The sequence below is a fragment of the Quercus suber genome, unplaced genomic scaffold (genome assembly GCF_002906115.3).
Source record: "Quercus suber isolate HL8 unplaced genomic scaffold, Cork oak 2.0 scaffold_201, whole genome shotgun sequence".
Taxonomy (NCBI): domain Eukaryota; kingdom Viridiplantae; phylum Streptophyta; class Magnoliopsida; order Fagales; family Fagaceae; genus Quercus; species Quercus suber.
The window spans coordinates 759,049-772,314 of record NW_027069659.1 but is presented as its reverse complement, the minus strand read 5'-3'; the positions used below and the strand labels follow the sequence as shown (position 1 = coordinate 772,314).

Below are 13,266 nucleotides of genomic sequence, written 5' to 3'. Positions count from 1 at the left end.
GAAGTTAAAAAGGTAAAGAGGTTGAGAGTTTAAAAAAAGTTATAAATTTTGTAAAAGTAAAAATAATGTGAGAGGTATTGTATGGTGCAAATGTTAGGGCTATTGCATCTCATTCCAATCCCGTAGGCATATTTTCAGTCTTGTTTTAATTGAAACAAAGATAATAAATGCATTCCAATTTTTCCCAAAACTAAATTGCGTGGCCAGCAAGAAATATGAAAAAATTAATGATAAGATAGTACAAAATGTAACTGAAATACGCGTAGGCTCATTCTATTGCAATGATTGGGATTTGGGACTTACCCAGCAGTTTCGTCTTTCACTCAAAGCATTCTCATATTCTTCAGCGCAAATACTTTCCCTTGCTACAACATTTTCAGACCCCAATCTGAGTAATGTTTTCTTGGTAATTCTAAAAAGCCCCTCAATTTTGTTTTCTTGCTTGTACGACAAGAAAAGCATACAAACAAAAAACAAAAGGAGAGTTTGGTTTTTTTTTTTTATTCTTTTAACCTTTTAATTAATTTATTTATTTTTAAAGCCTCACAACTGTATATTTGTCAACTTTCAGGCCAAAAAAAAACCAAACTCATACAAAAAAGAGCAAAGAAAACAAAAAATAAAAAAATAAAAAAGAAAAGGTGAAAAAGAAGGAGAGAGAAAAAGGTAGGCCATCAAAATTTTGTGAATAACTCTATTGTACTTGATCTTTTTGTGTCTGAACATTTTCTTTGACATATTTATTCACAATAAATAATTTAACGTCTGAATAATCCGTATTAAAAATATATAAACTTGAAAAATGAAAATTGAAACCTATAAAATCGAAATCTCCTTCTTAATCTTCTCAACGGTATTGCCTCCATTGCCATTAACACACGCTGTAATTGTAACCATTACTTGCCCATGATTAACTGCAACATTTGCCGCCAAGACTTCTGCTTGGTGCTTATGAAACACCATGAAAATCTTTGTCAATAGGCCTTGTTTCACCAACATTTGAATCCCAAAAAATGTGACATTGCTAGAGACAGTGACATTGTCAGAAAAATTCGAGTTAGGAACTGTCCCTCTAATTGGTGCCATTGATTTTGATGATTCCTTAAGCTTCTCCAACTGCCTTTTCTTTTCTTCAAGAAGAATTATATACTTCGCAGTTTCAGAAACTATCTTCTCTCTTGTAGCCTTATGACATAAAATAACAACAAACACAAAACATTGTTATATATACTAAAATCCAAATAAAAACCCATATACCGTGTAGGCAATTAGTATCTGGCATGTTAAAAATAAACAAAATTTGTGACTAGCCATTTAAAATAATTTGGTACACCATAGGAGAGAGATTAAGACCCACATGCTTTGATTGGCAAATTTTTGTGACATTTGTGATCCACAATTTTAGAGGAACATAGTAGCTTTCGAGTTAAAATTGAAGTAAACCCGCCAATCTTTATATATATATATATATATGCACGCACACACAATAGGATTTGAAATCTTAATCAAGATGATTTGTGCCTATGAACCAAGAAACACAAATATACAACCCATTAGCCTTAAGAAAGTTAAGATGAAGAACCATTGTGTTGAGACACTTAAAAAAGAATATTATGTGAAACATTGAATCATAAAATGTAAAAACTTAACTCATAAACTTAAAGGGAACCCCATTTGAATTCCATACAATCTAAATTTTTTTTACTTCTATAACAAAATATAATTAAGCATATGAACCATTAATATTATTGAAACTGAAATATGAAATAGCCCACTAACCTTGGGAAAGAGATCAGGGACATGTAACTGAAGATAATCATAACTCTGACTCATCTTTACCCTCCTATCTCTCTCTTTCTGGACACTCTCACTTCTAGCTGTGCCTTTTGGTGGTCTCCCTCGCTTTCTTGAGGTCGAACCCTTTTCAACACACCCAATTTCAGGCTCATGCAAAGTTGATATTTGTGACAGTGATGGTATCACAGAGTCACTGTAGTCCTTCATGATATCCAATAGAAAATTACTTATCTCCTCCTCTTTTTCTTGGCTTTCACTTTCCATTTGCCCTAAAAATTTCAAACGGTACTTTGGTGGCGAATGTGATAGGAAAGAAGAAGAAGAAGAAGTTTGATTGGTTTAAGGAAACTGTAGGAATATAATTCTGAACACAGAGATTTGATAGTATAGGCTTTGTGAGAATGTGGTTTGTATGTGTTACATCCAAAACCAATTATAAATAGTTTTGATTAATTCTCTTTCATTTTTTTTTCTCTACTATTTATCTTTTGTAATATTGCATATTTTGTCCCTAACTTCTAGCATTTATTTTTATATTGTTCTTATACTTTAAAATGTCTTTTCTATTGTGTAATTGATGGAAAATGCAAATGTATTAAATCAAATTCATAAAATTGATGTGACTTTGATAATTTAGAACTTATGAGTGGCACGAAATTCATTTGTCACGTTAGCATATTTTACATTGATTCAATGATTAAAGACTATTTTAAAACAATTTTTAAAAATATAGAGATTAAAGTAAACATTTTAAAATATACGCTATTTTGAAATATAATTAAAAGGTTGAATAGCTTTTTTTTTTTTTTTTTGGTTGGGATGATTATCATGAGGATTGGACGTTGCTGATCTCACTGACTACACGTTGGTGTGTTTATTTGGAAACAATGATTAGGCAAGTCACAATCTGCATGCACATTTTGAAGTTGGGTATGGTGAGGAATTATATATATGTGTGTGTGTGGGGACTTTTTGCTTTGCGATATGTCATTGAATATGAAGTGTAAATGAGTAACGGTGTCCATTCTTGGAGATTGCCTTGGATGTAGTTTTGGACCATCACATGCATTCAGATTCAGTGTTCTATTTTTTGAGTTTCATTTATGTATATAGTTAATTATTTATTTAAGAAAAATTTTAAGACAAATATTTTGGAGTTTTTCTGCAATTAATAGAGGAAGAAATTGATGGTTGAAATATTAAATTTGAGGACTTGCTGCTTATATGAGCCATGGGAATCAGTTAGGTTCACGTGTATTATTGCCAATTTTATAAAATGGAACATGCAGAGGAAGACAAGATTTTTTTATTCTGTCTATTTGTACTTGAAGAGCACGACACATGCACCCTACAAAGTGCAATCTCTATTCTCTACTCACTGTCTAAAACTTTTAATAGAGTTTTATTTTTTAGTATTATTTTGGGAAATGTCTTGGACTCCCATCAAAATAATTAAAGCTAAGAACATTCACTTTTTTTTTTTTTGGTTAAATACTTAACCACCCTCATAGTGGTGTATTTTTGTTAAAGTTTAACTTTGAAATGACCTGGTTTATATAATTTCATGTAGTTTTCTAAAGCTAACTTTTGTCATGCTAAACATGCTTAAAAAAAGTTTCAAGAAAAACTCGTCCTCTACAATCTACATGTGATGTTTCACTCCAATTCAATTTTTTTTTTTTGGGGACATAAATGAGCTATGATTATGTTAGAAATTTTGAGCACTAGAAAGTAGAAATCTCTACTTAAATTAATTTGTTTTCTGCATAAAAAAATAATTATTAAAAAAAGTGGAAATCAAAGGATCTCTTCATCTGAGAGCATCTTGATAAAGACCAAGCAAGAACTTGAGAGATAGGAATGGCCCCTATTATAAGAGGAGCCCATTTTGCAAGATTATATTTATGGGCAACAAACTTGGCAATCTAAGACTAAAGACTTAAAATAATAATAACAATAAGAGATTTTGGACAAAATTGCTTTATATTGTCAGCAACGATAGAGCTAATTTCTCTAGATAAATTCAGAGGTTATCCACTGATACCAATTGCTTAGGATTGTTCAAGAAGAATTTCAGGTAGTTACTTTAAGGTGAAGTTGTACGAGAGACTATCCCTTTAGCTTGTTTAACCACTAAGGTCGAACTCCTAAAGTACACTATTTCTTTTTTCTTTTTCTGTTTTAATACTTTGTTTGGGAACTAATTTCAAAGTAATGAACTGGTGATCTCGTCCCAAACGAAAGCTGATTTAAGTGCAAATATTTATGACATTTTGTGTGTGTGTGTGTGTGTGTTGGTCCAAGAGAGTGTGTTATGTTTCTCAACAGAGAGAGAGAGATAGAGCGTTTTATGCTATTGTTGTTATTATAAAAAATATATATATAAAATAAAAACTTTTTTTTTTTTGTGAGAAGGAATTAAAACCTTTTGTTTGTAGTCAACCCATGTCTATGCATATTTTCAACCCAAAAAGAAAAAAAAATGTGAATACATAATAAAGTCTTGGGCTTACATCCTGAACATACCAAGGATCCTTTATTATAATTTATTTTCAATTTATTTGATTTATGTACAATTTCTGAAAATTTTATTTTCACTAAATATCATTATACTTTTATCCAACTTATTTTCTAAACTTAATAAACTAATAAAAAAAAAACTCTTCTACACGAGCAAACCACAGCAATAAAGCACTTAAGCACATTGCATATACGGTTCAACAAGAACTTCATTGAAACCAATAGCTCAAAGTATCAATTTGATCTTGGAATGACAGCCACAACTTTCATATATAAGCACTCCCAAATTTCTACTCTAATAAAAAAAAAAAGGAAATTGATAATAACCCGTATAGGAATGGTAGCTATAACTTTTTGAGTTAAAAGTTAAAAATTTAATAAACACCACATTATTTATCATTAACAATTTGACATCTTGACGATAGTTGTGAAATATTTTATAAAAATTATTGTGACAAAGATATTGAAAATATAAATACTCTTTTCGCATGACATAATCATAAGCAAACCAACCACGATTGAAGGGAAAAAAACAAAAAGAAAAAAAGAAAAAGGAAAAAACAAAACAAAACAAAAACAAAAGAGGAAGATACAATTGGGCTCTTTGGAGATTAGAGAACAAGGCCCAAAATCTAAAAACATTATAGTGGTGTTGACAATTTTATTCTAATAATTAGATGACCTTTTGTTGGAGCTGAGAGTAGGCATGAGAACTAGCAACAGAAATGCTAGTGCTCCAAGCTGAGAAAGGCCAATAGCAACTGCACCTTGGTCACAAAATTTTCCAAACACACTACAAACTTCTTTCCACTGCACATGAGAATTCCCTTTGTAGCCCATTAAGGCAATGGCGGTGGCGGCTCCATTGCCGGAGAAGATTAATGCAACCATTAGTGTATCCAGGATGATAATCATCTTGGGTACTATGTTGTTTTCACCTTTGCTTGTGAATAGGAGGAGTATAGAGAGGGCTGCATATGAACATGCTATGGCATTTGATGCCACAAAATACCTAGTACAAAGATCAAAAAGAAATGTTAATTCCTAAAATAACTGAATTTCCAAAATATGTTAAATGGTTCCAAAGAAGTAGTAATATTCTTGGAAGGGACATATAATTGTCATTCAAAATGATAATTAATAGAGCAATTTTATATATTTACATGCTAATACAAATTGTTACTAACATAAACAATAAATTATCCTTGGTTTGGGAAACACGTGATCTATTATTGAGGATATATTATTTGTCAATAAGTCAATATGTCCTTAATAATAGATCATCCACCACCGCGAGGGAAATTAATGTGCAGACCTTTTAGCTAAAGAATAAGCTTTTATTAGTGATAATTTTGTTGTGTATTTAAATCCTCCTTCATTTATTTTGTACGAGTTATGTGCTAATACTTGGAGTGTTTTCTACCATAAACTTTATAATGTTTAGTTTGTTTTAATTAAATTTCCTTTTCACCCAAAAATAGAGAAGAAAAGGTCGATAAGTTGAGAGGATGGGATTTTTGGCAATATATATATATATATATATTTGGGACCATGCTGATGGTGACATAACACTAGTTTTACACAATTGAAGAATTAGATGGATGATCTTCCAACTTGAGTTGACGGGTGATGTATCCACCATCGACCCAACTTGTAAATTGTAATTTCAACATCACTTTAAAGAGTTTCACCAAAACATAATGAAATATATTAATTGCAGTGCTGTCAACATTTGAACGGTTGCTTTTTCTAGTTCTTTTTTTTGGGAGAAAAGTCTAGCTGTATGAAGGTGATGTTCTATAGAGTTGGAAAGTCATAAGTTGTTGGTCCAAGTAATTAAAGATCAATTCAATGTTTGCAAACTGTTAGAGTTTTAATTGAATTTTTTTGTTTTTTTTTTCAGCTTTATTATTGTTGTTAGTGGGCTATAAATAAACCAAATTGTTTATAAGTTATTCAAAATTTGATTTTTTTTTAAAGAGTCCTTAGAGCATTTGTTAACAGACCAATTTTAAAAAGTTTTAATATCACTTTTATGATAAATATAAAAATATATCAAAAAAGATCTGTTATTTTTTCTTTTTTTCATAAAAAATTTCTAAAAATACTCCATAAACCAATGCCTTTAGGGCATTCATTAACAGTTTCCCTAATTTTTTTTTTTTTTTTTTTTTGAATCTAAATTATGTTTTTGGTTAGTAAATGAGACAAACTCAAGTTTAGATTTTGGTTCAACTATTAATCAAGATAAGCTCCAATATAATAAGGTGTTCGTAAACAAATTAACTCATGAGTTTATATGATATTATAAGTTTATATTTATGCATTTATACGAAATATTTATATAAATTTGAGATTAGATTGTTTATAAATATTTATATAGATTTGAGATTAAATTGTGTAAGTGTGTAAATAAGTTCTTAAGATAGCAATTTTATTATTTTTAATGTATCAATAACAGAGTCCATTTCAAAGCTAATGACAAAGACAAATTGTAGATACATGTAAATCCTTAAAATATGAAGCTAACTTGTGCTTTATTCAGTGATGATCACTTCCCCTATGGTTGGCTATGTGAGGGTTAACTTTTCGCAAAATTTTATGACGCAGTAAGTGCTAACATCACTTTCCGGGAAAGAATTGAAGAAATAGAACATTCTACCATAAAATTTATGTTGTATGAACAGACTCAAACCCGAATAAGGATTGAAGAAGAAAATTAGAAAGTGATTAAAAGAATGTGAGGGTGCATTGATGGATCCTTTGAAAAATGAAAAATAGATGATGTTGGCACTTGCAACATATTCAAATTTCGTTGAAGTTAACATAAATGCCTCGCGCGTATGTAGCTAATGACATAAAGGTAAGTGTCACATGATAAAGCATGAGTAACTTCCATCTTTTTAAGGTATATCACATGGATGGTATTTTGAATTGAATCTAAAAATTATATATATATATATATATATATTAACAATACAAAGTTAGTGAATCTAATTTTTACAAGTTTATAAACCAAAATTGTTCTATCTAAGTAACTCAAATAATATAATTGCAATTATAATATGTTTATTAATTATTAGCATAGATTTGTAAAGGGTTAGTCGAGGTTTCTACTTTCTACTATATATGGGAAAAATAAGTTAATCAAGTAACTCAAACAAATTTGAGCTTATTCAATAAGAAAATGAATCAAGTTTAAACATGTAATCTACTTTGGTGATCAACTCAAGCTTGGTTTGTGTTAGAAATAAAATTAAATGAACCAATCCTAAACTTTTTGACAATCAATTCAATTCTGTCTATTTTAAACCCTACTCGTTAATTCTTAAAAAAAAAAAAAAAAAAAAAACCCTATTTGTTGGTTAGCAAACACCTTTGTAAAAAAAAAAAAAAAAAAAAACCCTACTTGTTGGTTAGCAAACACCTTTGAGCTAACATATTCATTGCAAAATTGTATGGAATCTAATATATAATTAAAATATAATAAAGCTAATGATGTTTAATTTGAAATGATTGGACTAGATTTTGTGTCACGCGGTCATCAATAATTCAAAAATATATATCAAAATAATATTAGTCAAATTTTGTTTAAATACTGGTATTAAGGTAAAGTCTAATACATTCAGATTTTTATAAGAACCTCGTAACAAAGAAGAGAACAATACTATAGACATAAAAAATTTCTTCACTTTTTCCATAATTTATTGAGATGACAAATTATAATTCGTAAATCATTTCTACATAGCTCTACTCTACCATTGGAGAAAATATATTATGTGTCCGGTGTATGTTTTCTTCCACTCATATAGAAGTGGACCAACACATATAAGGTTTATCTCCATGTGAGAGGGAAGATGAAAAAGTATATCATGAGACCTGTCTCAATGACATGTGAGTCCCACCTGTGTAGGACCTCCATATCATTGAGACATAAGTCTCATACAAGAATTTTCCAAAGGAAAATACATGCACCAGATTCATGGTATACCTTCTCCTGCCATTGATGTACTTTGAATAACAATTATAACATGCTATCCCAACAATTATGAAATATTTTGTGTTCATAATCAAACTTATTGAAAAGAAAAAGGACATCTGAAACTTACACAAAGGCAGACAAGTAATGCCACTTAGCAGTAACAGGAACATTGAAAGGTGGCAGGGTTGGGGTGAGCTGTAATGAGACAACCTTGGTCTGCTTGTTTACCCCAAAAAGTATAGCAGCAACAAAAGTTAGAGCAAAAGCCAAAAGCCTTACAAGTAATTCACGACTCTTGGCTGTTCTTTGATTTGCCATCTTCATTTCCTTCTCTCTACTCTCCAACCCATCCATACCACCCATACTGACCTTGTTCTGGCTCTCCATTTTCAAAGAACACACAGAAAAGCACTAAACCTTCTTAGAGAGAGAGAGTGAGGGGGCAAAAGAAAAAAGAGTGGGGAGGCTTATAAATAGAGATGGTAGAGATGGGTTTTCGTCAAAAGGGCAAGTGTGAAAGAGCTATCAATGTTTGGCATTGTTAGGAGGGGCATTGTTAGGAGGGGAAAGTAATGAAGGGGTTCATAAATTTGCACCAAAGGTAATTAAGACAAGCAAGTGGATAACACTGTATGTACGTTGAAGAAAGAGGACGAGTAACGGGTAGGAAGACAATAGGGGCCTGCAATTTATTACTAGTAGTATTAATTTGGTAGTGTGTTTACGTGTGAAATTTGTAATAAGATCAATGATTCATATGTGAGTAGAGGAATGAGCAATGCTTTCAAGTATTAAATTCTAGATTGAGAGGTTTAAGATTAATCTTGCTATCTTCATTATCAAAAAAAAAAAAAAAATATGATGATAGACTAATAAATAAAGTGATTAATTCAAATATAAACTAGCGAAAAATATTTACCAATTCAACGAATGTGTAAAATTTGTCAATTTTTATTTATTTATTTACTATGTGATCTCTAGCACCATCCACGGGCTGCTTTGGAATTTACAAGTTCATGGCTTTGTTGGTAGAGTGCCAAGTACCAACTATATATTAATAGGGGTTTATTTTGATAAGATCTTGTGGCATCTTAAGTTTGATCGGCTGGCAACAGGGTCACCAATACTAGTTCGATGGTTGCATTAAAATTAATTGAACTTGAAAAGGATCACAACTTTTGTTCTTGATTATTGATACAATCAATCCAAACTAATGTCAAATGTAATAGTAAAAGATTTGAGTGTATCTACTTTACTATCAATTAGTTTTGAGGTGGAGTAATATTACAACCAAAATCATGGGTTTGAGTTGCGGGAAAATCATCGTAATTGGGAATTGTTGGAGAGACCACAATTTCACTCCTTATGACTGCTCTTAAAAAAACTCACAAACGTAATGTTAAATGTCATAAAAGTTTTGAATGCGTCTTTCTCATTATCAATTGATTTTGAAATGAAATGACACAACCCATAATTCGACAAAATTTAATTGAAAAAATCTAATATTTTGCATATAAAGAATTGTATTTATAATTATATAACGGGTGTCCTTAAGGCATTTGTTAATTGATATTTTATGAAAATTTTGATACCACTTTTATGTAAATATAAAAAGATGTCAAAAAAATTATTACTTTTTTCTTTTCTTATAAAAAGTTTCTAATTTTTTTTTTCTAAACCAATGCACTTGGAGCATCCGTTAAATTTTTCCAATTAACAAATAAATCAAATAGAATTATGGTTTTTGTTATAAAATAAGAGAAATACAATTTAGCCTATTTAATTGTGTAAGGACGCAATTTGAGTCCCTAACCTAAAGGATTATGAACCTAGGCCCAAAAAGCCCAATACAATGAATTTGTAAAGAGTGGGTTGGAAAACTGGTTTTAATGAATCTGACAACAAGTAAAGTGGATTCAGATGACAAGAAAATGAGGATAAACTGGTTTAATCTAAAGAAAATCATTCTCGGCACGGTCCGAGGAGATTAGTTCTTATAATTCCTCNTTTCATGCTATATTCGTTGATCAATTTGTTGATATTTTAGAGGATTTAACTTTATTCACCGTTATGTTTGTGAGTTTTTAAATTAATAATTGCATGAACATATACAAAAAGTTAAAAACAATGGAATTGAATATAGTGTACCTGTGTACTTTTACCTAGCTAATGTGTTTAGGTGGAAGAAAATGAATTAAGAGGAAGGATATATAATTTTAGATAAATGATACGACCACAATATTTTATAATAAATTATATATAGGTGATTAGTTAGTATTGATTCTAATTTGGAATTACCGCTGAAACTTTTTTTTTCACTAATAACAATCCGTAAGAACTTATCACTTAGAATTTATTGTGAAAATATTATAGACATAGTATTTTTCTTAATTTTACATGTTATTGACCTTTTATTTTATTTAAAAAAAAACCGAAAATATGGATAAAATTAGTATTTTACATCATTCCAATTGTTAAAGTTGGAAAGTCGCACAATATCTACACGTTAGGACAGCCGTAAATTTGGACAAATCAGACAAGTATACTCACCGTTAGAATTGGGCAATTGGAGAGTTACAACTTACAAGTACACAACCTACCACCATCCAAAATTTTTATAAAAAAAAAAATAGTACACAACCTACCTCAACTTTATGACAGCCGAAAAATTTGATATTTATTAATGTGACAAATTAATGATGATAGACTAAAAGTTATCTCTCCTCCCGTAGGAGCTCTCTCTCTCGTGAAAACGAGTCCTCTCTCCCTTGGTTTTCTTCCAAGGGTTTTCCTTCTCTTCTCTTTCCAAACTCTATAATATTTTCTTATTTTTTGCTTTTCTATAGCATTGTTTGTGTCTGTGTTCTTTAGTAAGTTTAGCAGGGACTATGGCGGAGGATGTGATTGAAAGCATGGGTAGTCTGAAGTTAACGTCTGAAGAGGAAGAGGATATACAAATATCCGATGAGGGCAGGATGGAGGGATAGATAGTTGTGTGTTGAGCTTGATAGGGAAGTTTTTAACGTGCAAGCCTTTTAATAGGAGGGCGGCGAAAAAACACGTTGAGAAGAGCGTGGGGGCTTGAAAAGGAACTGCAGATTTCTGAGGTTGGAAACAATCTATTTCAATTTAAGTTCCAGTCGGAGTATGAACTTGAAAGGATTTTGAAGGGAGGACCATGGACTTTCGATAATCAACTTTTGATGCTCACTCGGTGGAGGACAGGCATGAGTGCAAACAATGTGGTTTTAGAGCATGCATCTTTATGGGTCCAAATCTGGGGGGTGCCTTTTGATATGATGTCTCCAAGTGTGGCGAGGGAGGTGGGGAATAAGATGGGAAGGGTGGAGGATGTGGAGCGCCGACGGCATATGGATGAACAAAATTTCTTCTTGAGAGTTAGGGTGGCCTTACCTATATCTAAACCATTGAGGAGAGGCGGGTTTTTGCTGGGATTAGACGGCAAGCGCCATTGGGTCACGTATAAGTATGAAAGGATGCCAATGCTATGCCATTTCTGTGGGGTTCTCGGTCATGATATCCGCCATTGCTCGGCACATTTCTCAGCATCGAAGACGGAAAAAGCTATTAACTATCAATACGGAGATTGGTTGAAAGCAGACAATGGACGGCGTAAATCTCCACCACGGCGGAGGCAAGACAGCCCACAGTAGAGCTGCGTCAGTGGGTAGTTTGCGAGGAGATTAGTTCTTATAATTCCTCTCAAGTTTGATTACAAATTCAATTCTTGATTGCTACAATGTTTTTCCCTTAATTTCTCGATCCTTTTCTCTCATTGCCTTCTCCCTATTTTATACAATCCCTCAGCCTTCATATTTGTCTTCCACGTGTAGATTAGAGTGTTGGTGCTGATCCCTGTCACATCAACACCTTTCTGAAATCTCTAGAGAGTAGCTGTAAGGCTGAAAGCTATTATCCAAGTATCACTTTCTTATTAATGTGGCCAGAGAGTTAGCTGTAGAGCATTTAATTCGGTGGTAGCAACTTTCCCTTGAGATATTTCATAGCTTTCCTCTGTCCTGTTCTTTCCTGATACTTATCCTTATCCATGGAATGATCCAGAACGTTACTCTTAATGGCAGACCACACCCTCTGACCTCAGCTCTTCTCAGCCGAGGAGGGATTCCTCCTTGGACCACCCTTCTGGATGGCTTTAATCGGATTTCACTTCTTCGCTTACTAACACGAATCCTTAAGAAAGTGTTTACCCGTCCTCGAATTGCCTAACGTCCTCAGATTGGGCCCCTAGTCCAATATATACATAGATATGGGCCCTTGATCCTATCACCCTTACAAGTTGATAAAGTAAACAAGTACAAAATAAACAAAACTACGAAAGTTAAGTATGTTAGATTAGATAGCCATAGAGTATAAGGACTAAAACCCTCATTTGTTTCCCTTTAATTACTTGAGACAGTTATTAAGATAACCATGTTTCATTAATTAGTACATACAACTTATTGGTTGGCCTAGTGGAAGGGCTTGGGCCAACATGACTTAGGGGTGTGGGGTCTTCATTAAGATAACTATGTTTTAATTTTGTTAATAAGAATTTGCAAGAAAGATTAAAATAAGAGAAATGCTATGTCTACAATATTTTCACAACATTTTTACAAAAAATTATAGATGTTGTAGTGGGCCTTTTTGTTATATTGGGCTGGGTTGCCTCCTGCGGTACTAGGCCCAAATATTCTGAGTAAGGGAGTTGAGACCGGTCTAACTGCAACTTAATTTAGTCCGGCTTATGCGCAAATGTTGAGTCCAAGTCCAAGGGAAGACGCAGCAAAGTGGGCTTATCTTCTATTTCTATCGCAGGATTGACTTTTCTATTTCTGTCGCTGCCAGTTTTTGTCGTAGGATTGACGTTTCTGCCGCAGAAGGAACTTTTCTCCGGTTTTTGCCACAAATCTGACTTTTCTGCTGTGCAGCAAAACTTTTTGCCATGT

General features: G+C 32.2%; 1 protein-coding gene across 1 annotated transcript; it reads right to left on the bottom strand.

Annotated features, from left to right (window-relative positions):
* Window positions 1–4,738: 4,738 nt before the first annotated feature.
* LOC112031942 (CASP-like protein 1E2) lies at window positions 4,739–8,884 on the bottom strand. Its single transcript, XM_024064644.2, has 2 exons — window positions 8,427–8,884; window positions 4,739–5,329 (listed from the first exon to the last, which is right to left on the bottom strand). Exons 1-2 carry the CDS (start codon window positions 8,684–8,686, stop codon window positions 4,984–4,986), a joined length of 606 nt encoding a protein of 201 aa, XP_023920412.1. The 5' UTR covers window positions 8,687–8,884; the 3' UTR covers window positions 4,739–4,983.
* Between the last annotated feature and the right edge of the window lie 4,382 nt (window positions 8,885–13,266).

What these genes read in the sequence shown, in the direction of transcription:
- LOC112031942 (XM_024064644.2), bottom strand. Translation starts at nt 8,686, where the DNA reads ATGGAGAGCCAGAACAAGGTCAGTATGGGTGGTATGGATGGGTTGGAG. An exon ending in CATTACTTGTCTGCCTTTGT is followed by an intron (nt 5,330 to 8,426) that starts GTAAGTTTCAGA and finishes TCTTTGTACTAG; the next exon opens with GTATTTTGTGGCATCAAATG.